Below are 26,941 nucleotides of genomic sequence, written 5' to 3' on the forward strand. Positions count from 1 at the left end.
GGCAAGGCAGCCATATTTCTTATCCAAGTGAAATTGTGAAACGTTGAGTTGAAATTGCACCTGGGGTAGGGATAATCATATCCAGCATTTATTAGGCACTGATACACATTACTGTGTACCAAGAGCTATTCTAGAAACATTTTACATATGAACTCACGTAGTGAGGTAGAAGCTATTATTATCCCTAGTCTACAGATGAGTTACAAGATGGTACATTTAGCAAATAGGGATTTGTCCTCAGGCCTAAATGGTTGGAGAGCTAGAGTGAACAACAATTTGGGATGTAGATTTGGAGACATGGGAAGAGAACAAATTTAGTTGGGGCTATTGCCTTGAGATCGTGGAACTCCAGGGATGTTGTCTATAGAAATCTAAGGAGAGGGTCATGAAACTTAGAGGGAACTATCCATGAACTCTGAAGGAGATAGCTATAGGGATTCTAGGGCGATAACCATGGAACTCCAGTGAAGAGTGACACTTGCGTCATTGGGTCTGGGGTTCAGGAAGGTGGCTGTGTGAGAATCATGGAAAAGGGTGAACTCCCTTAGGGATACAGCTAATACCCCTAGTGTACATACCTCAGAGTGCCCAATCTATAAGGATGAACAAGGCACGAGTTGTTTATGAAGAGGCTCAAGGCTGAGAAGAAGGCCAAGAGGTAAAAAAGGAAGACAAGAGTGGACAGGAGCATCCCAGGAAGGATAGGGCTGCCATCCATCACCATCCTCATGGGACCCAAGATGGAATAAAGACTGAGGAGTAGGGGCTAGAGAGGTGGCCTAGGCACAAGGATCTGAGTTCGGAGTCTCTGCACCCTTGTAAGAAGCTATGCATTATGGCCCATGCTTGTTGTTCTAGCACTGGGAGGCAGATACAGTAGCATCCTGTGGGTACACTGTCCCACCAACCTAGCCAATCAGTGAGCTTCAGGCTCAGTGAGAGACCCTGTCTCCAAAAATGAGGTGGAGACTCACAGAGGAAGATACCCAATATTGACCTCTGACCTCCACATGAGAACACATAAGTTTGTCCACTTGCAGACACACACACACACACACACACACACACACACACACACACACACAGCCTGAGTGGTAGGTATCCTTATTAACGAAGATGGAGTTTAGTCAAAGATTTCTTGGGCAACCTTGATTAAGAAACATGTCAGTGGAGCACTGGGCTCGAAAAGGAGGGGAAAGAATCCACCCGACCAAACATGGTAGTCTTTTCAGGAGGGAAACAAGCAGGAGAGACTGTGAGGCAGAGGAGGGGACACGTGGAAAATGATTTTAGCTATAACAAATGGGCCTATTTTATGACTTCTTGGGAATCTTCCAACACAGCTGGACATGGTACCTAGCTCGTTGTAGCTAATCAACAGTTCCTTGGAGAGATCCTTCTCACCCCTCCCTCATTCCTTGCCATTAACTCCATCTTGAGAAAAACAAGCTCATATTTTATAGAAAAAAAATCATTCAAAGCCTGGGGAGAATCCAGAGATAGTTCTTCTTTGGGGGAATGCATGGTAATAGTGATTAAGTAGCTAAGCTGGTAGATGCTTAATTGATTCTTATTTTCTTCCGTCTACTTGTGGGAAACCATGTACCCTGAGGAGGTACAGGGAGTAGCCACACACCAAGCTGTCTCTCGTTCTGGAGCTTTCCCAGTGCTTCAGTGTGGTGGAACGGAACCTTGCCATATTTATATGGCTCTGGCTTTGCTGGTTTGGAAGTCACTGAGGACATGTGTAATAAATTTTCCCTACTGCCTTGAAAAACAAGGAGAAACAACAACAACTGGGCAAGCCTCCATTTCTAATGGGGACTGTGAAGCAGATACCAAGACTACGGGCTGGCTGTCAGGTTGACAAATGAGTCTTCTCTTGTGAAAGGCACTTAGGAGGTTGAATCCAGAAGCTGGAGAAGAGCTGTCACAAGGCAGAGGTAGGCACCTCCCACCCAGCAGCTGGGCCTTTCTGTTTGGGAGTGAGGGAGGATAAGGTTTCTTGTGAACCTCTAGGGGTTTCCTTCCATGTGTTGGAAACCTAGCTAAATACCAAGGCAAAGAGGAAGAGTGAAAGACCTCTCCTAGGAAAACCTGACTGTCAGTCACACCGGCATTAGCAAGGGCCTGCGGTGAGGCTGGTGCCGGAGGCAGTTTGATAGCTTGGTACTTTGACATTGGTTTACTCAGTACCAGGGTCTACATCCACATCTACAATATAACCGTGCTGCCTGCTCCGATGGTGGAGGCTCCAACAGTGGAGGCTCTGATGGTGGAGGCTCTGCGATATCGCAGGGGCTTGTAGTAGAGCTGGGCTACCCCAAGGGAGCATTTTTCAGGCCGGGACATACCTTAGTTTAATTGGGTTTAAGGCAAATGCAGACTTAGAAACACAATCTTTGTTTTGGTATTTAGCCCAAGAATATGTTCTTTTGTGATTACAATATAAATAAATAAATAATAAAATAAAATAAACAAACACAAAATGTGGGGTAATTATTCGTGGGTGGGAGGACTTTTACAGCAGGAGTTTCTCACTCAGTGTACTAGCTCATTCCAGTCACAAAAGCCTCTTACCCCCCTACACTAGAGTCAATTGTCCCAGAGTGAGTCGTACTGACCTTCCAGGAAGGGACTTTTTGTCCCACACTGTCTTGTCACCTCTGGTCTACTGACACACTTCTTTGGACTCTGTGTTGACACAACAGCATCTTGGCTTGAGAGCAACGTGGCCGCCATATTTCACCTTTGTGCCACAGATTGCATACTTGGTGATAGTTACACGGTTACCATCACGAAAGAGGATCACTGCCCATTGACATGGGGGAGGGGGATGCCATGAGTTGCCCCAAACACCCCTCCCCCACCAATTCCAGAAACGACAACACGAGACAGAAAAGTGACTTGTGCCATCCATGAGATGCAGTATTTGAGCACCAGGTGGAAGGGGAAATGTACAGCTGTGGGTCAATCACGGAGTAAGCAAAGAGCCACCTTCTAGGGGAAGCAGCAATTGGGTCTGATTTTGTTTGGCACATTACTCCGCCCCCTCCCTCTGCTGTCCCCTCCCCCCAGTAGCCTCTCAACAAATATTTGCTGAACAGATAAATAAAACAAAGCAGCGTTATAAAGGACACAGAAAGGCTGGTAAAGAAAATGAATCATTCATAATTGCCCCAGCGTGGGTATTTTGGCTTATTTCCTTCAAGTCTTATTTCCTGTGAATGTGCTCTTTTCTATACATGTAAACATAATGTATTATTAGATTTAGCTCTGGGATGTGTTTTTGTACTCCTCTATTAATATGAATGAAATGATGAAACGAGATGATGGGGAAATGCATTGAAGACTGTAAAATGTTTAACAAATATCTTGTTATTAGTTATAATAAGCAGAGAAATGCTGAAATGAATGCTACCAATCTCCTCCAGCACAAACAGCCACTCTGTCCTTGGACACTGCGAATAGGTTTCTCTTCTTCATCCTGCTCACCACTGGGAGCCCCTCTGTCTCATCTTGTCAAGAGAAATACTGACTTGAGCTTAGGAATCATCAGCTCCAACTTTCCACCCAGCCTGGAGTTTTCTTCCATGTCATGGATAGAGGGTGAGTGGGGAGGAATAGCCATGTCTCTCAGTCTGCTCAACAGCAGCAGCCTCTGAGAGCACTCTCCTCTTCAGTCAGTTGGCATGGTTCACATGCTGAGGAGTGCTGGACACTGGCTCTGTACTCGGAGCAGGGTAGACCCCCGAGGGTTATTGTCACAGCTGTGGTGGGCACGTCTAGCAAACCACAAAGTCAGGCTTGCTTTGAACAACCAATCATAGCCATCTTTTTGAGTAGCCAAGAATTCCTTGACACATCTGTTGGTCTAACCCATGACATCTATTGGTCTATCCCATGACATCTATCGGTCTAACCTATGGCTTGGTTCTTTGAAGCCACATGGGCTTGGTCCCACTGCACAAAGGAATGCTGATGGAGCTCTCCTTCCCCCACATTCCAGTCTCTTCGCTGACTCTCCTTGTGGGCCTCTGCAGGCTTGAACTAACACTGATAGTTTCTGACAGCTCATAGCTATAGCCTTAGTGCAACTCTAGGCCCACCCTTGAAAAGGTCACCCTGAAAAGGCAAAAGGCTGTCAAAAGAATGAACCCTTCATCTTAACTGCACCTGAGAATTGATGGGGATGAGTCTCCCAGGCTCTTTGTCGGGAGGGAGAAGAACCCCACTTCCATAAGTAACAGCAGTACATCCTGATGGGTTTCACATGGACCACACCCTCTCACATGGCCACACCCTCTCATAGGGATCCTCTCGCATGAACCACACCCTCCTCGAGTATCTTTAGTTTTCACTACTCTGACTCTGCTCACGTCCTTTCCATCATCTCCCCCCATTGTGCCCCTAAATCCCTATGATCTCTGTACAAATCCAAGCTGAGGGCCATTCACCCTGGACTCCCGGCTCTACTATAGTAGAAAATTACTGATGAAAATGTGGCCTCCACTTTTTAGCTGGCTTTGTTTACTTTTGGCAGGATCCAGGAGCCCACTGAGGCTAAGAGCTCAGGCTTCAGGCTGCCTCTCTGTCTGCATGCCTATACTGGGCAACCCAGACTCTCTCCTTTGACTGTCATATCCTTAGCCTGAAACTTGGCCCAGCTGTCCACCTTGAGTCTTTCTGTGCCCTCAGGAAGACTTTCTGTTCACACTACTTACTTCAGTCTCTGGGGTCTGTAGAATCCAGGATAATCTCCCAGAATCCACGCCCCTGCCCCCAAAGCCACCACCCCACTGCCTCATGCTACAGTGGAGGCTGATCTTGGCCTTAACCAACTGACAAGGTGTATGCACGGAACAGAGGATGCATGAGATTGGCAACATTAACACTTCCTCAGGGACTTAAAAAATAAGGCTAGTTTATTAATGGATCTAAAACCTGTTTTGAATTCAGAATATCACTTTGTAATGTGGCTGAACAGCTGGGATCATTATCAGGTGAAAGATGACAAACTCTAATAGCAGGCTGGCCTAACTAGTGTGCCTACATTACATGCTCTGTAGCCATTCTCACTCTTACAGAAGGCAGCTGGAGCCTCTGACCACACTCTGCTCTGCCTTACCCAGCAAACTGTCTTGGGTGATCTGGTTGGGGCCTCTCTTTTATTTCAGGAACACCAGACACTAAACATCCCAGGAAGTTGGAGAGAGAAGCAGTGTTCGCCTCTCCCTCTGTTCTGCTTTGAGACTGCCTCCCTGCTGAGAGTCTGAGGCCATCTCCCTTTCTGAGATGGAACACCTACTTTAGGCCTCTTCCCACTTTCCTGCAGATCCTGCTGGCTGGGTGGGGCTTTTCCCAGGACTACATCAAAGGGTGGGTGGGAAGCTCACAGAAAGAGCCTTCACTCTTCTTAAGTGGGGAGGGTTAGTGACTGCTTCGGTCTTTTTCTTTTGTAGGCCACTTCGAATCTTATTAATACAAATGAGTATTAAACCTGGCTCAGCGGTTTGTTTTAACATTTACAGGCAAAAATAAATAAATAAATAAATAAAATAAAATAAAATAAATAAGATAATAAAAAGGAGTGGCAGAATGGTCTGGGGAAAAAAAAAAAGAAAACTCAACCATTCAGTGAAACAAAAGAGTGAGTTGCGTTTCTTGCACAGCCGATTTAGAAGTCAGCAGAAGGTTCTGGAGAATCGGTGAAGATGTTTACTTAGCATCTTCCCCTGATTTCTGGGAAAGCCATTGGTGGCACCCAGCTCTGTTCCAGCCAGAAGCGGGCATCTCATTTGTCCTCTGCATGCGTCTGAGGTAGCCAGGCTAACCTGAGGACTCCTCATCTGGGAAGCATGGGGAAACTTACCCTCTGCTCTTGTGTGGCCACGAAGGTCTGGAACCCTGGAGCCACCCCAAAGCCCAGCTCTTGGATGAAAGGCGGCTCAGACTGACTGTGGATCTGAACCTTCACTCCTGCTTCAAACGTTGTTTCCTCTGAAAGAACAAATGTGGACAGAGCCATGGGTCAGAGAAGGCAGACGCTTATGCGGTCCTGGTGCTGGAAAGCTCTAGGGAATACTGAAGGGATCATATGGTAGGGATACTGGCTTCACATCTGCAGCATTGAACCCCGAGCCTGTGACTTTCCACAGAGATGGGACCAGGAAAAAGATCCTGAGACAGAGCAAGCATAACCTGTAATGGGCAGGTAACTTCAGTGTAGTCACGGGGTCCTCATGAGACAGGGCAGGGACCAGAGTCAGAATAAGGAAGCAAGAGACCACGCTGCTGACTTTAAAGAGGGGACAGAAGTCACCAACTAAGAGATGGATGAAGCATCTAGAAGCTGGAAAGAGCCGAGGCATGGATTACCCCCACTGAGCCTTCAAAAGCAACATTGTATAGCCTTTCTGTGAGCCTAGGGGAGACCATTTCAGAAATGTGACCTTAGAGTGTGTGTGTGTGTGTGTGTGTGTGTGTCTGTGGAAGTCAAAGGCTGGAATCAGGATGTCTTCCTCAGTTGCTCCCCATACCACCACCACCACCACCACCACCATCATCATCATCATCGATCATTATTTTGAGACATTGTCTCTTACTGAACATGCTGCTTGGTATTTCTGCTAGGCTGGAGAGCCCCTAAAATCCATCTGTCTCTAGCCCGCTCTAACCCACAGTGCTGGGGTTACAGGTGTATATCATCACACCCAGCTCTTTCACATGAGTTATGGGCAAATGAACATATGTTTTCATAATGACATAGCTACTTTACCTACTGAGTCATCTCCCTAGCCCTAGACCCTAGGACTCTTTATTTTTATTCAATCAATCAATCAATCAATCAATCAATCTATCTATCTATCTATTTATCATCTACCCATCTACCCATCCACCATCCACTTATCTATCATCTAACATCCATCCATCTATTTATCTTTCTATCATCTATCCATCTACATATATATCCATCTATCTATCTATCATCTACCTATCTACCTATCATCCATCCATCTACCTATCTATCTATCTATCTATCTATCTACTTTTTGAGACAGGGTCTCCCTATGTCACTTTGGTTGTCCTGAAACTCATGTAGATCAGGCTGATCTCAAACTCACAGAGATTTGCCTGCCTCTGCCTTCTAAGTGCTAGGATTAAAGGCACCAGTACATCTGGCTAGAATATATTTTAAAGACATTTTTATTGTTTTAAGTTTGTGTGTGTGTGTGTGTGTGATGTGTACATGAGTGCAGGTGACTGCAGAAGCCAGAAGAATCAGATGGAATTGAAGGAGACTGTAACCTGCCTGCTGTCAGTGCTAGGCCCTCTTTCTCTGGAAGAGCAGGGTGTGCCTTTAACCCATGAGCCATCTCCCCAGCCTGTGACCTTAGAATTAAAACAAAAAAATCATGTTGTTTTTCTGTTACAGCGGGAATGTGAATCTAATTCAAGTCAATTAGGCTAGCTCCCTGCCTCAGTCGCCGTATTTAAAAATGTGATTATGAGATGAGCAATACTCCTCACCAAGCTCCCATCAGGCCCCTGGATAGATTCTCTGAAGCTCTTATATTTTATTTACTAAGTTCTTTCCTGGGCCATGAGCTAAAGATGAGAATGGTAGGAAGAGAAGAACAGTGTGTAACATTGAAAGGAAAACCCAGGGCTTGCTTGAATGCCTCCCTCCTCTGGGCTGCAAGAGATAGGCAGCCAGAGCAGAGGCTGCCCTGGTGGCTTGGGCGGGAGAAATGGCCCTTGGCAGTAAGAAGTGACTGGAGAGGCAGAGCCTGGCTTCTCGGTTAGTTTGTGCTCAATGTTGGTGGAGTGGAGCATGTGCCAAGGGAAATGCATCAGCGCACAGATGAGGTTCTGATGTGCAAGCCTGCAGCTCTCCCCCTTGCTTATGAGGAGCCTGGCTCCTCTGCCCTACTTCCCTGCCCTCACTGGCAGCCTTGCTCTGGGCACAGTTCTGTTCCTCACATCTTCCAAGGCTGCCTGGATTGGCTGTTACTGGCTTCTGTTGTACACAGACACACAACTCGCCGCCTCAAATGTCTTCCTGCACTGTCCACCTGATCCTAACTGACTTTGCCTTGAAGAACTCACCCTCTCAGCTCCACCCAGAACAACTTCTCTTGCTTAGCTGGAGCTTCCATATACACCTGCTAGAGCCTCTGCCCACACTGTGACTGTCCCTTATCTATCCGTCTCCTTCCTTGGGCTGCAGCTTCTTGAAGCCCAGAGCTGAGGAGTCTGTGGGTGTCAGAGGTTTTCACCAGGGCACCCAGGGACATCTACTGAATGAATGTGCAGGCATTCTGGAATTACTAATGGGCAAGGCCAGTCTGAGCCCCACATTAATGCTTCCAAAGAAGAGAATGGGGAGAGGGTGGGGGCATGCAAAAATGAGAGGTACTAGAGTGTAGGGTGAGTGTTAGGAAGGGAGAGAGGATTTATCAGTGCTGCATCCATGGCTGGGGGGTACACCAAGGCTGACAGAGAAGAAAAGGTCTCGGGCGGGGGGCAGCTACAAGAATATCAAGACTATAGAAGGTGTGGCAGTTACTGACTGAGGCAGGCTTGGATTGGTCTGTGGTTTGGAACTGGACAAGGCTCCAAGGTCAAAGTGTATGGATGTAGGGTCTAGCAGGCAGAAAGAACTGGAAATAGCACTTTCATGGTTTAGACAAGGCATCCAGTGGCTGATATGGGGCTTCCTTAGAAGAGGACTGTTGCCAGGATATGGCTTCATGCACTGGGAAGGAATCATGGAAGCTATGTATGTATACATCCCTCCTTCCTTCAGGTCATCTGTTTTGCGCCTTCTTCATCTAGATTGTCTTCTCTGAGAAGGTGTGAATGATCATGGTCTCCATTGGCTCATCTGTTTCTTCTTTCCTTCCTTCCTTCCTTCCTTCCTTCCTTCCTTCCTTTCTTTCTTTTTTTTTTTTTTTTTTTTTTTTTTTTGGTTTTTGGAGAAAGGGTTTCTCTGTGTAGCTTTGGCTGTCCTGGAACTCACTCTGTAGACCAGGCTGGCCTTGAACTCAGAAATCCGCCTGCCTCTGCCTCCCAAGTGCTGGGATTAAAGGCATGTGCCACCACTGTCCAGCTGGCTCATCTGTTTCAATACTTGGTCCCCAAGTAGTTGAAGTGAGGCATAGCCTTGTTGGAAGGATTGTATCACTGGGCATGGGCTGTGAGGTTTCAAACAACCATGCCACTCCCAGTTGACTGACACTCCTCCCCTCCCCCGCCCCTCTGCATCCTGCTTGTGGATCAGGTTGTACGCTCCCAGACTACTGTTCTAGCACCATCCCTGCCTGCCTGCCACGCTCCCCGCCATGATGGTCACAGACTCCACCCTCTGAAGCCATAAGCCCCAATAAGCGTTCCTGTAAGTTGGGCATGGTAGCCTCACAGCAATATAAAGTAACGAGTACACTATCCAAATACCAAAGAGACAGGTTTTTGTTCACCTATTTTATGTTACGGTCTTCCATAGATGATGATGTAGTCACTGGTGGTCAGATACAATTCCTCAGAAGAGGCCATTATTATTCCTCCCAGCCCCTGACCTCACCCACAGCTGGGAGATTCTCAATGAATGTTCTTAGGTCAGGGAGGAAACACTGAATGAGAGTAGGGTATCCAGTGGTCCACTTACAGAAGCGTTGTTCTCTAAACTCTGCCCAGGAGAGGGGATGAGGAGGCCGAGCACAGGCTGAAGCAGGCGATGATGCTTTACAGATGAACATGGCAGGATGCTGATCTTACAAGGGTGTTTGTGCTTTGAGGGAGTGAATGCTTTCAGAGAGCTCTGGAAAGGAACTGGCAAGCTGCCGAAGCTGGCTTCTAGCTAGTAGAAGCTGCATGCACGCCCGCCCGCACGCCCGCTATACAACTGGGCTTAGGCAACCTTCTAGCCAGTAAAGACTGGCTCAACGCACAGCTTGTAGCCTCCAGGAAGAAATGAGAAATGAAGCCTTTCTGTAGGAAATTCGAGGAGTAATGGGCAAAACAGTCATCCTGGGAAGCTGGACCAGTGAGAACCGCCCGGGGACTAATCAGACTGGGTTAGGGTTTGCAAGAGGCCCTGGTTTATTCTCGAAGCAATTGTAGCTGTAGCTGAGTAAACCTAAAAGCAACCCCATTTTATTCCACATTAAAAGCTATTGGACGGAGGAGGGGGAGGAGAAGGTGGATGTTTCTGTGTTCTCTCCAACCCTCCCTGCCCCGCTGTGTGTGTTGCAGTCATGCCGCATGTACACGCTGTGCCGGCCACCATCCTGCCTTCTTAAACCCTGTCCATGTGTGTTCCGGGTCCACACAGATTCTGGCTACTTCTGTGTGGATCTGAACAGCAGATGCAGGTGTACTCGTGGGTAGACGAGACTGTAGTCCCAGCTCATTCAGTACTGCATTCCCCAAGTCTCCTTATTCCCATGTCTCTAGATAGATTTTGCTTCCGTTCCTTGCTGAAGCTGCCTTGCTTCTCTCTGGATGGTTCTCTAGCTTGCTTGTGAATGGATACCTCATCCAGCCCCTGGTCTTCTGCCCACCTGTTCTCCGTCACTTCCCGAACGTGGTACTTTATTAAGAGCCAAGTTACCAAATACAGTTTGTTAGAACTAAATATAACCATAGACCCCGGCCTTTGAGGTTCTAGAATACTCACTGAAATCACCTAGAGCTCTTTCTCTCTCTCTCCCTCTCCGTCCCTCCTCCTCCTCTCTCTCTGTCTCTCTCTGTGTCTCTGTCTCTGTTTCTCTCTGTTTCTCTCTGTTTCTCTCTGTTTCTGTTTCTGTTTCTCTCTCTCTCTCTCTCTCTCTCTCTCTCTCTCTCTCTCTCTCTCTCTCTGTGTGTGTGTGTGTGTGTGTGTGTGTGTGTGAGAGAGAGAGAGAGAGAGAGAGAGAGAGAGAGAGATACCTAGGATCTATCACTAGAAATTCGGATTCAGGCATTACGGGAAGAGCCAGGAACCTTCATTTCCAGGAATTCTGTTACAGGTCACCTGAGCCACATTTGGAGAAACAGTGACAGAATCCAGAGAGGAAATGACTTCCCAAGGTCACATGGCAAGGCAAGGGCATAGCCAGGACTTCAGTCAAGTCTCTTGATTTTTAATCTAGCATTTTTTCTACCCCCTGATGAATGTGTTTCATTCAGGTGAGTAGGTACCATGTAGCTCTGGGGGGTCTGAATGGGGAGTAAAGGACAGGCATAGTTTTTTTTTTCACTGTCAGACCCCCAATTCCCACAACACAGGGCTGACACAGAGCAGAGTTCCATAAATGTTGAATGAACAAACCAATGAGGGCCTAACCTCCACATGTGCTTTCTGTTTCCTGTTCTGTGACCTGATGCATCCAACCCAGGTTCTGGAGGAACAGGGGAACACCCAGGGCTGACACCGCAGATGGAACAGTCTACATAAGAGCCACAATGAGAACAGTATCTGGGACCACCTGCACAGAACAAAATGCTAACGTGGGCCCCTTGTTGAAAACTACTGTAAAAACCTTAGGATGCCAACACATACTTATAAAAATAAATTCCAAATAAAAAATATTCTGAGAATTCCCAGGTAGTAATGACAGCATCACATTGAGCTGGTGGCCCTTCTGAGCAGGGACCAAGGTGACTGCCTTGGGTGGCACCCCACAGGTGCTCACACCTCCAAACACTACAACACCGCCTCCTTCCAAGATGCGGGCCTCTAGTGCTGTGAGGGTTTTGTTTACATATCCTTGAACACCAGGATTCAAAGCCCCAGGGGTGGAAAGTGTGAAGGAGCAGAGAAATAAAAGGAAGCCCCCTAGCCCATACTCGTGCTAGGAGCCCGTGCTAACTGGGGAGGAGCTGAATCCCAGAGAACTGAACATGAATGATCCGCGCTGTATCACGAGGAGAATGGCTGGGCAGACTTCAGCCTGCAGAAGACAGGCTCTGCCAGCCTTCTCTGGGAGCATGATGGACCTGGCATACACAAGGTGAAGTTTACCTGGGGAGGTGGCTTTCTTTGCAGGCAGAATGGATTTGGGAGCTCTGTGGGGAGGAGGCAGGAGCGATGGGCAGAATACATAATGGGGCAGGGAAAGTACACAGCAATAAAAGAAGCTTAAATCTTTAATCTCTGCAAATTACAGGAAACAGGGGGAGGCAATAAGCACTGGAGAGAAAGAGGAAGAAAAGCGCGAGCGGGCTCCGAAAAGCGGAGGGAATTTTCTAGGCTCAGGCAAGGGATGTGTCGCTACAAAGCGATCTTGTTTTGGACAAACTGACTTTATTACAGTGACTATGTTGGGGTGGGATAGCTCCAAGGGCCGTTTGAGACAGGAGGATGGCATGCTAGAGGGGATGTCTCCTAGTGTAGGAAGGCCCCTCCAGGAAGGCTGCTGCTCACCACTAGGCTTCGCCTCCCAACTACTCTCTGACCTGGAGAGTTGTTGGGGGCTCAGACTGGTGGATTTTCTCTTGCCTTCCGGCATCTAGTTGGGGAGGCAGGCAGGGAATGGTGGGTCAGAGAGAAAACCGGTAGGAGAGAAGAGTCTCAGGCTGGGTGTTCAGCCCTGTGCTGGCTAGTTTTTATGTCAACTTGACACACGCAGGAGTCGGCTGGGAAGAAAGAATCTTAATCACATGTGTTTCTGTGGATTGACTTCTGGTCAAGTGGGGAATTTTCTTGATTGATGATTGATGTGGGACGACTCAAGCTTCCTACGGGCAGTGTCACCCCAGGGCTGGTAGTCCTGAGTGTCATAAGAAAGTCACCTGAGCAGGACGCCCAGTTGGAGGGGTAAGGACACCAACCCACCCACAAAACCTTCCACCCAAAGTTTGTCCTGCCTACAAGAAGTGTAGGGACAGAAACTGAGGGAATGGCCAACCAATGGCTGGCCCAACTTGAGACCCATCCCATGGGTAAGAACCAGTCTCTGACAGTATTAATGGTACTCTGTTATGATGGTGCAGACAGGAGCCTAGCATAACTCTCCTCTGAGAGGTTCCACCCAGCAACTGACTGAAACAGATGTGGAGACCCACAGCCAAACATTAGGTGGAGCTTGGGGAGGTGCTATTGACAGACAACAAGAAAGTTGCAAGCTCCAGCCCCTGCTAAGGAGTCTTTGAACATACTAATATCTTAATTACTCTAGGAAATCCTGTAGGAAAAATATAACAGTTTGTTGAACTGTTACCCAAAGCAATTTGCTTAAATACAGTTTTCTTTTCTCTCTCTCCTTCCTTCCTTCTTTCCTTCCTTCCTTCCTTTTCTTTTATTTCTGTGTATGTCTCTCTCCCTCTGTCTCTCTCTCCCTCTCCCCTTCTCTTTCTCTCTGACACATGTGCAGGTGCTCACAGAAGCCATAAAAGGAGCTAGTGAGCAGCCCAGTGTAGGTGCAAGGAACCACACTCAGGTCCTCTGCAAGAGCTCTTAATGGAGAGCCATCTCTCCAGCCGGACTCATTTCTCATTTTAAAGTGGAAAGAACCAATGTAGACTCAGTCAGATGTGGGTGCCAATCCTGGTTTCAGTACTTCTTAGCCAGGACCATGAGTGAGACTTGCTTCCTGGTAGCTGTTAAATGCATTAACCTGTGAAAGGGCTAGAATTTCCTTGTGTGTGTCACAGGATCAAACAGCACCTTCTATAATAGGGCCAGGCATCCATATTGGGGAAGGAGACAGGAATGTTAAATCTTGGTCAGGCAATCAAGATGTGCGGCTATACTTCCGTTTCTGCTAAACAGAATCTTTGCAAAGCAGGGATCAGTGAATGCTCCAGGTTCAGTTCAGTTTCATTAAGAAAAAATTTAACCCAAGGATTTAAAAAAAATATAACCTGTTTCCCTAGGGCATTTGGACTCAGAGATTATCAATTACTTGATAAGAAGGCTAATCACCAGGTTGGGTGACCGGCGTGTGGGAGACATCACCTTTGAAAACCCACTGAGGAGACCTGTGTCTCTGTATTACAGAGGCAGTTGGTGGATGAATAGGATTCCATTCATACAAATGTTGACAGCAGAAGTCAGCTTTGTTGAGGTTGCTGAATGGATCTTGTAGCATATTGACTGATCAATGTACAAAATTCCAGGTCCATACTAAGCGTTACAGAATTCATAGCAACCTTGTTTGACTATTTTCCCAAGCAGTGAATGTAAAAAGCAGGGAAATATATGGTGATAATATGATAATTGTTTTTAATATTATTTGATAAGGAGAAGCATTTTGCTTTTAAGAGAACATCTTTAGGCCTCTGTATGGGGGTGTGTGTGTGGGGAAACAGTAGTCTAGGCCTGAGCTTCCTACAACTGAATATCTTCTGTGAATCCCCTCAGGTACACTGAGGATTCAGGGCATGTCCTGAGATTCTGCATGTCTAACAAGCTTCCAGCTAAGCCCAGACTTCTGGGTGAGGACTGACTTCTAGATCCACATTAATAATAATTGTCATAATAATTATCATTGTGTGTGTGTGTGTGTGTGTGTTTGTGTGCATGCGCATGCATGCTAATATCCAAGAAGGTCAGAGGAGGGTGTTGCATCACCTGGGAGTTACAAGCAGCTGTGAACACCTCAACATGGATTCTGGGGACAGAACTTGGTTCTTCTGGAAGAGCTAAAAATGCTTTTGACCGCGGCACATGTACATTTTAGCAAAACACACCAGGCCAGTTACCAAATGGTTTGGCTTCTACCTAGAAGCTAGCCTAGCACACTCTGGGCTGATCTTGACTTTCCTCTCCCTGTACTTGAGATTTCCGCAACCCATAACCCCATAGCCTCCTCTAACTCCTGTGCCCAGCAAAAGGAAGAGCCAAGGTCATTTCTTCTACACAGCTCCCCTTTGATGTGCTCCTCCTTTCTGGAGCCATTGCCTCCTTCCTTGTTCTCTGTTTCTATTCTAGTGATCATAGCACCCAACAGCACACTGTGTCTAACTGTGACAGAATCATATGTGGATTCCCCAGAGAGTCCCTAGCTTGTGTACTCTCAAAACCCAGCCTGGACTTCCACCTGTACTCCTGAGGTGCCTGAGCACACAGTAGGTGTTCAACTAAGGTTCCCTAGACAGGAGACACGATCACCAAGAGTGGGTCTCTTTCCTCAGCTCCCTAGGTATTCTCTTTGGGCTGCTGGCTGGGCCCTCTAACAAGATCATATATGCTTTCTGCACCACGCTTAGCAGGTCTCTAACATGATAAAAATCAGGTTGCTCCATAGCCGCCTGCCTCTCAACAGTGTATCTAATTTACAGCACCATTCCTCCCGAGTCTTCAGGCACCTGTGGAGATGCTCACCCAGCACAAAGCCCTTCTCTAAGCATAAGCAGGGCATCTCAGCTGGTGGCTCCATGTCACTGTGCTCTGGACTCCACTCAGAATTCAGGCCAGAGCCGCTGCCTCTCATTCTTGGGAAGTCCTTAGGACCTGGCACCATGACAAGAGTTTTTACTGGGAGCCAGAGATGCTGGAGAAACCATGGCAACCTCAGTCTCATTCTTGCTGTGTCCCATTTGTAATGGGGTGGGTATGGGGGTAGGAACTGCGCTTTCCCTGATGGCTGCTCAGGCCTTCCAGCTATGGTAAAAATTTATGGTTATTTTTAATTTAACTTTTATATTTATCAAAGCAGTCTATGTACATAATTTTAAAAGCTAAGTGGTGCTTCAAGGCACTGAATGAAAATCATGTTTCCTGATCCATCTCTGCACTCCATACCCCACTAAAGGCCACCCCTCTGAGGCACTGACTTGATGCTCATTGGACTGTCTTTTCTGTGTTCATGCTTCACGGGCAGCAACTGCTTGCCTGTTATTTCTTGGTGGTACAACTTTGACATGCTTGCTCCTGAGTTCTCACCGCGGAAGATGAGTGTGTGTGAGCTTCTTACCTGGAATGCCTACCTATACTTGCCTTCTAGGCACCCTCAGAATACAGGTATATATTTTGGTTCAATTGGTATTTAGCTTTTACATAATTACAACTCTACAAATATTCATAGTCCAGACTTATATCACAGAAAGGTATGTGTTGTGTTCTTGTGTGTGTGGGAACATGTGTGTGGATGGATGGCACACGTGTGCAGGTCAGAGGACAACGTCAGGTATTATTTCTTAGTTAGGTTATCTTCCACCTTCTGTTTGAGACAAAGTCTCTTACTGGCCTGGAACTTTATCAAATGGTCATGACTACTGAGTTTCAGGGGCCCACCTGTCCCCACCTCTCATCCTGCTGCTGCTGAGATTATAGTTACACACCACCATGCCAGTTTTTTATTTGGGTGCAGGGGATTTGAACTCAGGTCCTCATGCTTTCCAAGGAAAGCCACTGAGCCATCTCCCCAGCCCCATAGATGATTTGTAATCTCAGTCTTTTGGTTTTGTGTAGCCTGATGTTTTGCTCGCGTATTTGTCTCATTCTTCTTCCTGGAACCCTGCCCTGGGAGCAGAACTCTGAAATGCCTTTCAGGACAGTGGCCAGATCCACAAATAGTCCCTCCCAGAGCCCATAGCTGCCAGCTGTGTTTTGGACTCACAGCTCTCTCCTCATGCCTGCCCACTTTTCTCCATTCACACCTGGAATTCACTTTCAGCAAGGCTATCTGTTTCCAGATCCTCACTGGATCTTCTCTCTTTGGCTTCATTCTCTCTCCTCCTTCAGTAATGTCTAGAAGGAGCCACCCAAGACACGAGTTGTTCTGAAACCCAGCTCTCCCCTCAAGTCATGCTTACAATCTGCTGAATGTAGAATTCTGTATTGGGCAAGAAGGGTGATGACCTCACCTCCAGAAATGCCCCACCTCCTGTGCATAGTTCTGACATCTGATTCTAGAACCCAGGAAGACAACCATTTTTTTTTTCTCCAGCTTAGATTTTGCAAGTTTGTGTCTTGGCCTATGGGCTTTGTCACCACCACAGGCAGGACTTGGTGATCTTGCAGCCTGGCCGGTCATGTCCTTCAGCTGAGGATGGGCAGCATCAGTTTCTTCCCTATGTGTCCCTCCTGGTCCTTCAGTTCTGTCATTCTAGAGCTCCCGCTATAGAGATGTTGGAGTTTTCTGAATTGATTCTTTAATTTTCATGTTTTTCTCCTCTCCCATTTACATCTGCTGGTCTTGTAATTTTCACTTCTGGGGTAGAATTGCTAGCTAAATTCCAGCCCCTTTACAGATTGCGTTTTAATATATGCAATCATGTTTTAATTTTCACTTTTTCTTCTTCCTCCCCAAATGCTCTGTTTTACTATCACCCTGTGCATCTGTGGATGTGATATTGCTTCTCCTCTCTCCCAAGGATGCTAATTAAATCATTTTGATGCTTCTGTCTGTTTGTGTATTTATGTTTTCATTTATTAAATACTATATATTACTTAATAGGACCAAAGCACTTTTCTAAACCCATCATTTGTATTAACTCATATTTCAACTGATCTAACAACAAAATAGAGTATATGCTGTCATTCCCAATCCAGAGGGGATAAAATATGCCCAGAGAAGTTACATAGCTCACCTCAGGCCACACAGCTGGGAAGAAGCATAGCAGGGACTTGAACTCCAGCAGTCTAGCTCTACAGCTTGTGCTGTTAGCAATACTCTCTAGCTCACATGTTTTTGTTTGTTTGCTGTCGGGTCCTTAAGTTAGTGGCATCTCTCATATACCTGGCTGTTTTTGTCCTTTCATGCTTAAAGGATACTTAAAGCTCGTAGACTTTCCTTGTGTAGGTTTGGGGGCTTGTCAAGAGATGTCGCACAGGCACAGAGCTAACTATGTCATTATGTCTGAGTTCCTTTAGCTTGTAAGGATCCCCAGACCTCTGTGAGGGGTGGCTGCAGGAGATAAGCCTGGCTGAGAGTCCCCTTCTCAGTAAGTAGGATTTTGATTCCTCATGCAGGTTCCCATTTAGCACCTCACCCTGTTGTCTGCTGGGCCTGATCACCCCAAGTCCAGACCATCTTCTTCAGTGCCACCTTCTGGGATGGGAGAGATAAATCTGTGGGTTTTTTTGGGGGTCACTGGGTTATTTTGAGGTTCTGTGGTGGTTATGATGGGGTTCCTAGTTGATTCGTTTAGTCAAAGTTCAAGTCAGTCACCAGCAGTCTCTCCGCCTGACATTGTCCTTGTGAGTTTACTGAAGAAAATGTCTTCATTGTCCTTTGGGAAGGTTTTGGGAGGGAGTGTCTCATAAATAGGATGCAGCCTACTGTGCTTACCTGGAAGCCTCCACTGGCAGCTGCCCTGAGGTTCAGCTGCTCCCGAGATCTGTTGGGAGTTCCTTTCTCCATTGCATCAGGAGGGGGACGATACAGGGCTGCTCCAGGCAATAGACACAGCCATAGACCCAACCAGCTACCATAGTCATATCAGTAACCTTCACTTCCCCTCTAATGCTTGGTTTTGATATTTCAGTCTGTGTATGGGTGTGGGTGTGGCTTCACATGTGGAGGTCCGAGGACAACTTCCAGTGTTGTGCCTCAGGAGTCTTCTACCTTTTAGATAATACAGGGTCTCTCATTGGCTGTAGACATTCCCACATAGATGAGGTGAGGCTAGCTGGCTACTCCAAGCTTCCAGGGATATGCCTATCTTGGCTTCTCCTCTCTTTTATCTCTGGGATGATAGGCTTGTGACAGCACACCCAATGTTTTTATATAGTGTCTGGGTATCAAACCTGGTTTGTCACACTTGTAAGGCAAGCACTTTATTGACGAATCCATATCACCAGCCTTCCATCCAGTAGGCTTCAAACTGGGTTCCCTTGAAGCCCCAGGTTTCTCAGAGAGAACTAGGGTTGGCCATTGGGAGCAAGGGGGAGAAACAGACTGGCACCTCCATCTCCAGAAAAACCAGAGAAGCTCTGCTCTCATCTCTTTCCTATGTGGGGAGAATGCTAAACCCTTCCTTCAACATAATGATTCCACTCAGAAAGACAAGAGGAGCCAACAGCAAAGGGGGCTGAGCAGGCCTATCACCATGTGTCATTCATTTTCCAGAGACATCACCCAAGCCACGCCTCCTGAGCTAGTTTCTCAGTAGCACTTTCACAGTGACAGTTTATACAGTAAAAGCTTTTGGTGGATAGGGCATTGCTGCATTGGGCTTCTGATATGGTTTTAAGCTTAATTCAGCTACTTCATCTACTTAACTAGGCAGCCCTTGAGGAGCTCACTCAACCTCTCTAGGACCCAATTTCTTTACCTTTCACTGGGCACTGTAATATCTCATTACCAGGGGATCAAGAATGGGTCATGAGACAGAATATTTGTGGAATATAGTAGCTGATCATTAATGTTCATTTCTTTCCCATGTTGGCTCTGGAAGTATGAATAACTCAAGTAACTTTTTTCTCCATCAACAAATATTTACTGTCCCATAAGATCCAAGATCTCTAAGGGCTTGTGTTTTACTAGGAAGGGACAGTCCCTTCCCATCTCCCACACTGCCCCCAAAATGTAGCATACTTGAAGGCAGGATATACCATGGATGCAAGGACCAGTTGAATAGGTGAGAGAAATGTAGGGGAGGGGGTGTCACAATTTTAAAAACAATACCCAAGATATTTAGGCTCCACCTAGTAGATGATAACTGAGCAAAAACTGGGCAGAGGAGGCAATTAGCCATGTAGGTAGGTATCTGAGTAATGGATTATAAGCAAAGGGAATAGCAAATACAGATCCTCTGAAAGAAGACAGTCCTGGAATATTCCCGAAGCATCAAGGTAAGCCAGTATATTCAAAGTCAAGTCAACGAAAGAGGCATTAGAAGTGGGTAGGACCCAAGGGATGATGAGGGCTGGCTTTTCCGTGCTACAGAACAGCTTTCAAAAATAATTCCTCTGCTCAGAAATATATCTGATATAATATCACATGCATGCATACTTAACACTAGGATTTGAGAAAATCAAAGCAGATTATATTTGATTACAACAGTGTATTTTGCATCAAAACGAATGAGAGAAGATCTGGGAAGAGGGCGCCTGGCTGTCATCTCTCTGGTCTTTTGAGCACATGCACTTAGAGCTGAAACTCCCTAAGCACAGACTCTTATTTCTTCAGACTCAGCCCCTCTCAGCTCTCTCCCTGGCCCACCTCCTCCATCATCAGCACAGTTCTCCATAGGGACTCACTTCCCACCCCTCATCCAACTTTGCCAGAATCTGTTGCAGTCTCCACTGGTAGGGTACTCCCCTACTCACTGCTGATTGGTCCACCGTTGGGTCACTCAATTCAGATGGGCCAATAATTGCCGTTTTTGCCTTTATTATTTATTTATTTTTTTTAAAGGGAAGATCAGTGGTGCAATCAGAGTAGTTTGGCTGATGTGGTAGGATCTGAAACATAAAAATCTTAGTGACTATTAAGAGCCACATGGATACATATATGAATAGAAATAACCTGTGTCTAGTGAGGGAGAAAGGCAGGGGGAGAACATCTAGGGTACAGGTACTCTTGGTCCCAGCATTCTCTGAGCAGCAGCCTTATCCTCCCGCTGGCTGATTGTTGAAGCATGTCTCAGATTCTGAGGGCAATACAATTCTTTTGATGCCTAAGCTTGTTTGATTCAGGTTCCTCTCATGTGCAACCCAGATAACCCACTGCCTATTTCTTTTATCTTTGAAGTGACTCAGAGGTATCTACACAGAGTTTCATTTTTAACAACCTCCCACCTGTCTTCAATTTAATTTCCGTTAGAAAACTCTGGCCATGAAATCTGTACTTCTCGGGTCTGGGATGGCTTTTTCCAGAAGTATATTTTGTGAGTTCCTTTATAGCAAAGGAGGTTTCCATGGCCAAAGGCATTTAGAAAATAAATGCTGCGTACAATATTCTGTCTTGGAGATTCATGATGTGGCATATTAAAGAGTCCCTGTGATGAATAAAGGTGCCTCGCACAGTTTACCCAGGGCTCCCTAGATTCCTTACTGACCCCAGATCCTTTTTATATGTGGAACATGTAAAGTTCTAAACTTCTGACGCTCCACAGAACCCCTTTTGGGACACCCTGTCTAGGTTCACAGGCAACATCAAAATGGGAGATTGACAGGTTGCCCCACTTAGAGATGTTTGATGCCCTAGGCTCCTTAATGTGGGCCATTAGTAGCCTGGTGGAAGGGACATTTGTGATCATTTTCATGGAGTTACTGTCCATTTACTAAGCACGAGGCTACATGGGCTGCCTTTTCCCAATCCATTACATGTGTTGATAGTGGTCTGCCAATCTTGTGCCCTCCCATTCATTGAAATTACACTCAGAAGAGGGCCTTCCATCCCCGCTCTTTGCTTCTTTTATTTTCTGAGAAGGAAGCTGTCCACAAGGAAAGACAAAGGCTCTCAGATATGAAGGGCACTCAGGACCCCTGTGACAGTTGTGGGATCTCTAGGTTGTTCTTTCCTGTGGCATGTGAGGAAAGCTCTCCTCTGAGGCCTTCAGTCATCCACAACTGGCCAGTGGATTTCAGTTTTTACTCATCTCTGCTTTGCAGATGAGGAAATTGAAGTTCCTCAACTTGTTCCATGACATACAGCTAGAAATGGAACGGCTAGATTTGATCTTGGGTCTGGTTCACCTCATGCTATTTTCTCTGTTCTATTACACTGTCTGGGTCATCAAGCCACCTGTGACCACTCTCCCAGCAGTCACTATGACCACTCCCCCAGCAGACACTGTGACCATGCCCCCAGCAGTCACTGTGGCCACTCCCCCAGCAGTCACTGTGGCCACTCCCCCCCAGCAATCACTATGGCCACTCCTCCTGGCCATTTCTTTTTTCCTCCATCATCACCCAAATATTTTCTATAGAGACCTGGGATTCTTCCTCCAGGAATTGAGAAGTAAGACAGTCATGGAGGAAGGCTGTTTCCAGATGGTTGTGGCAGTGCTATTGTTCACAGACCTCAGAACCAACAGTCAAGCAGTTTGGTACCTGTTCCTACTCAGGTAGCTTCACAGACAAGTGGCCCTTCCTACTGAAGCTCATCTGTCATCCTTCAGTGAGTCCGCCCATGTGGGACTCACCCAGGAAATAAGCAATTTACTGTAATAATAAGTGATCAGTGTCTCTCAGAGGCAGTTATTACTCAGTAGCCTCTCAGCCTGAAGAAACATACAGTGGAGTAAGGTCTGACGTAAGACTTCAGGAGTTCTAACCCATGGTCTTGAGGAAGGGACTTAGTCTCAACTGTCTTTAGTGAGCACAAGGAACTCTGCCTGCCACTCAAGGCCATAGTGAGGGGAAGGGCTAAGGTGTGGGGCAGAGGAATGTGAGAGGTGGCTATGGAGACAAGAATGAACAGAACCAACCAGAACTTGATGAAACTGTACTCCAAGATGCTAACTGCTCCACAATATGGTAGCATAAGGCCCTCGGGGCTATTTAGCTTTACATTAATATATTAAAAAAGTAATATTAAAATTTTAGTTCCTCATTTTCCCTAGCCGCAGATAACATACTGAACAGCACAGGGAACAGTCTCTGGATTCCAGGAAGTCCTACCGCATAGAGCTGATCAGTTTCTTCTCTAGCTAGATTTTTCTTCTTGACCCCCACCTACCTTATACCCATTATCTGTAGAGCCTCAAGTTGCTGCTAGGTAGGTTTTCCAAATATCCAACCTCAAAAGAGAACTCCTGGCAAGAGCAAGATGGAGTTAATCTGCTTCTAAAAAGATACGGCCTTTGTCTTGCAACTCCTGCGTCTTGGACAATAACCCAATCCCTGCACCATGCTAGATACGGGGCTTGTTCTTCATCTCACTTAGGAGCCTCATGGTCAAGCCTGGGTCAGAACATGGATGGCTTGGCTGTGAGCTTACCACATGATGTCAAACACATCGTTGCTTCACTTTGGGCCTCAGGAAAGCAAGCACTTTGGTACAGCACAGAAGACCTATGCGGGTCATTTATCACTTATGTCTATGGAGGTAGGATGCTGACTTCCTACGTGGCTCTGGTGACAAAGGCCTCTGTCAGCAGAGTCCTTTCCATGGGTAGCTGGTATTCAGGGTCAAGGCCCTGTGGATAGAGGGAGCTGGGCTGCATGAGGATGTCTGTGGTGGAGGGCCTGACATTGTGCGTGAGTTGTCTGTGCATGTGTTTCTCTTCCTGAATCAAGGAATCAGGATAGCACCACCCAACTTAACCATGGGAGGACACAACTAACCTCTGCTAAGGCAGGGTTTCATTATTCATTTCTCTAGTTCTTAATAAGCAGAAATGTCTTGGCATCTGCAAGAAATGATACCCTTTGGGAACCGACCTGCAGGACTAAGGGCTAGGAGGTTAGAAGACTCATGGTCCAAATATTCAGCCTGGCCTCAGAATGTTCTAAACAGCCGGGGTCAAGATGACCAGCTCAGGGACATCAGAGCTTAGTGGAAACAGACTTCACCCTGCTGCACGTGGGATAGAGAGATTTAATGTCTCAGCTGTGGTCATCATGTGGCCGCTGAGAGGTAGCCATCCTGTGGTTGTAGTCAATGGCCATGGGGCACTCCAATGAGAGGTGCTGGGGAGCAGGAGACAGTTCCGCTGTGGGAGAGTGCTTGTCATTGCAGTGGGGCCATCCTCAGGGTGGAAAACCTCCTGCCTTGGGAGCTGGATGGTAGGGCTATGAAGAAGATGGGTCTCAGGCTATTCCTTAATGGGAGAAATCAAATGGTGGGGCAGCAAAACCTAGTCAGGGCTTTCTGGTTTCTCTCCTTTCCTCAGCTCCAGCCTGAAGGCTGAGGTTCTCCCTTCTGCTGGATCTACTCTCTACTCTCTCTTCTGTAGTGGTCCCTGAAGGTTCATCTCACTCCCTCAGCAGCTCTCTTTGTGATGGTTTGAATAGGAATGCCCCTCAGGGCCCCGTATTTGTAAATGTTTACTCTTCAGGGAATAGGACTAATAAGGATAAGGAGGCTGTGGGTTTGCAGGAGGAAGTATGCCATGGAGGGTGGGCAGTGGCTCTCTCTTCCTGTTTCCTGCAGATTTGGATAAAGAACTTTCCGAGCACCACGTCTGCCAGTACTGCTGCCATGCTTCCTGCTATGATACTAATGGACTAAATCTCTAAGACTGTAAGCCAGCCCTAATGAGAGGCTTTTCCTTTATAAGAGCTGTGGTGGACATGGTATCTCTGCACAGTGATAGAACAGTGACTAAGACAGAAGTTAGCACCTGGGAGCAGGGTAGTGCTGTGATGGGCAGGACCAGGCTGGTTGTTGGTGGGATGTGGACTTTAGGTCTTTGGATTAGGAAAGAAGTTGAACGCTTTAAGTGGAGTTTAATGGGCCATACGAGTAGGATCATAAAAGACAATGCTGAGAGCAATTTGAATGATGGGGGCTCAGGTGAAGGAGTTTCAGAGTGGGGAATACAAGAACTTGATTATGGAATCTCGCTCCATGTCTAAAGAGAGTTACCGAGGCCAGGTGTGTGTTATCGCTATGATGTGGATTCCATTTATCTCTGGCTATTATTCTTGGACACATCTTGATGTTCTCTTTCTGGTACAGTTCTAGAGGCTTCCTGAATTCCCTGGCTTATGGCATATCACATTGCCTCTTCCTCTGACTGACCTTCCTATGCTCCTCTTAGGGACACCTGTGTGATGGCATTAATCTCACCCAGATGATTCAGGAAGATCTCAAGAGCCCATTCAAATACCCTGTGTCTACAGGGTCCTCTTTCTGCGTCCCCTCTTCTTCCATGCTGCATTTCTTCGTTTTTGTGATCAATGACTTAGTCTTTCCCCCGTAACACCCTTTGACTGCTAACAATATACTACAGAATAAAAAGAATGAATGCTTCAAACAGGCACACACAAGGCCCCAGGGCCTTCCTTACACGGCACGGTGCCATGTCCCTAGGCCCATGTCCATTGATTTCCCAACACCTCATAGCCTCCTCCACTTGTCCTCAGGCATATACTGGTATTCTTTCCATTGGTCTTCCTCCTTTGATCTGGTATTTGGCATGGCTGAGAGAGGAACATGCTGGTCCATTCCACTCCCTTCTCCCCAAATCAAGCCAGTCGCTCAACCCAACCAACCACATCTGATCCTTCCTCCATAACTTCCCTCCCTCCCTGGTACTCACATTCTTTATCTGCTCCAACCTGGAGGAATTTGAGGGAACCAGAGGCATAACCATGCTAGGGACAGCCTCATCGTCTGCCAGAATATATCTATTCTGTTGGAGAGCAACCCACCCAGCTCACATCCGCCTTTCTGAAGGAAACCTGTATCTCTTACCACCACCCAGTGCCAGAGTCTCTGGGCCCAGCTCACCTGTCTCTCCCCAGATGGGCAGGTACTCATCTTGCTGAATGTCCAGCATGATCTCCAGTCCGTTGCCCGTGCCCCCCTTGACCGTGGTGAGCAGAGGCTTGCCATCCTCGCCTGAGTTAAACATGTAACACTTCCCATATTTTGTAAACACCTGGAGGAGAGAGAAAGAAAGAGAAAAGCACGTGGTGACTTCACATTGACCTTGAAGGATGAGCAAGACCCTAGAATACCCCCAGCAGCCACAGTCCCTACATACTACTAACCTTAACCCCCCTCACACTAAAGATTTCACCAATGATTCTTTATCTTGTCTGATGGTTGGATGCTTGCTAAGTAGGATTTTGCTATACGAGAAGAAACATGGGCACCCCACTGGGATGGTATGTGATCTCTTTGCCCCCCTGGCCACTCCCCTTGAAAGTACCACCCATTTCCAAACACTAATTATCATCTTAAAACTCTTGACCCTCTGGGGCATCCCTCAACCTTCAGGCTCCTTCCAAGGCTGCAGACTCCCTGATACCGTTTCTGATAAAGGGCTTACAGAAGTTCCCCAGATGCCTCACACTCAGCCTGTCCCAGAGGTACAGGTCTCGCTCTAATTTTCTACATATGTATCTCTTTCCTCTACACCAGAAGCATTTTCTTCCAAAGGATGGAGAGAGGTGCATTAAGAGTCAGGAGGTAATGAAACTTACAAGGCACAGGCTGCTCTTGGGCAGAACTTTCCTTTGTTATCAGTTCTCTGTCTAACTGAATAGACCTTTGTTCACCTCTCCCCAGGAAAAGCCACATACTGCCTCAACCAACAGTTCCCAGAATTCCCACCATGGAGAATAGCATGAACTTGTCAAGGGGCTCGATCCAGACCCTCTGACTCAGTGTCTAGTCTTTCTCTTCCCCATTCCATGCACAACCAGTGTGATGGTTTGTATGTTTGGCCCAGGGAGTGGTGATATTAGAAGGTGTGTGCCCTGTCAAAGTAGGCGTGTCACTGTGGGCACAGGCTTAAGACCCTCATCCTAGCTGCCTGGAAGTCAGTCTTCTACTAGCAGCCTTCAGATGAAGATGTAGAACTCTCAGCTCTGCCTGTACCATGCCTGCCTGGATGCTACCATGCTCCCACCTTGATGATAATGGACTGAACCTCTGAACCTGTAAGCCAGCCCCAATTAAATGCAGCCCTTTAGAAGACTTGCCTTGGTCATGGTGTCTGTTCACAGCAGTAAAACCCTAACTAAGACAACCAGCCAGCAAGGCCCATCCATACTCTCTCCATATCTGCCTTGAATTAAGCCATTCTTTTTCTATCCTGCTGGACTTTAGGACTCAGTCCTTGCTTGCCACCAACGGTCTCATTTCCTAGCTGGCTTGAGGAGGTCCAGACGATTCTCTCTAGCCACCCTATAAGCTCATTTTTCTGAAATTGAAACTTGACTGTGTTGATCCTGTGCAGAAAATCTATCAAGGCGTGCCATCTCTTTCAGGTTAAAATCTATGTCCTCTTAACCCAGCCTTTTACAATGCCCTCTTCATGTACCTTCTGCTTTCTGACTTCTTACCCCCCCACCCCCCGCCAGAGCCCACAGGCATCATGAGATGGTCAAGTCCATGGTGTCAAGAACTTCATCTGCTTACACATTCATGCATCTTCCTGCAGTGGCTCA

General features: G+C 46.9%; 1 protein-coding gene across 4 annotated transcripts in view; it reads right to left on the reverse strand.

The window, feature by feature from the left end:
• Window positions 1–26,941, reverse strand: part of Asic2 (acid sensing ion channel subunit 2) — a 1,070,182-nt gene that overhangs the window by 68,562 nt on the left and 974,679 nt on the right. For all 4 annotated transcript variants that reach the window (XM_031354555.1, XM_031354554.1, XM_031354556.1 and 1 more), the window contains exons 2-3: window positions 25,275–25,425; window positions 5,873–6,000 (exon numbers count right to left, since the gene is read on the reverse strand). In XM_031354555.1, the coding sequence (XP_031210415.1) occupies window positions 5,873–6,000; window positions 25,275–25,425 (279 nt within the window). The remainder of the gene's footprint in view (window positions 1–5,872; window positions 6,001–25,274; window positions 25,426–26,941) is intronic.

This window comes from Mastomys coucha, unplaced genomic scaffold (genome assembly GCF_008632895.1).
Source record: "Mastomys coucha isolate ucsf_1 unplaced genomic scaffold, UCSF_Mcou_1 pScaffold5, whole genome shotgun sequence".
NCBI classification, from domain to species: domain Eukaryota; kingdom Metazoa; phylum Chordata; class Mammalia; order Rodentia; family Muridae; genus Mastomys; species Mastomys coucha.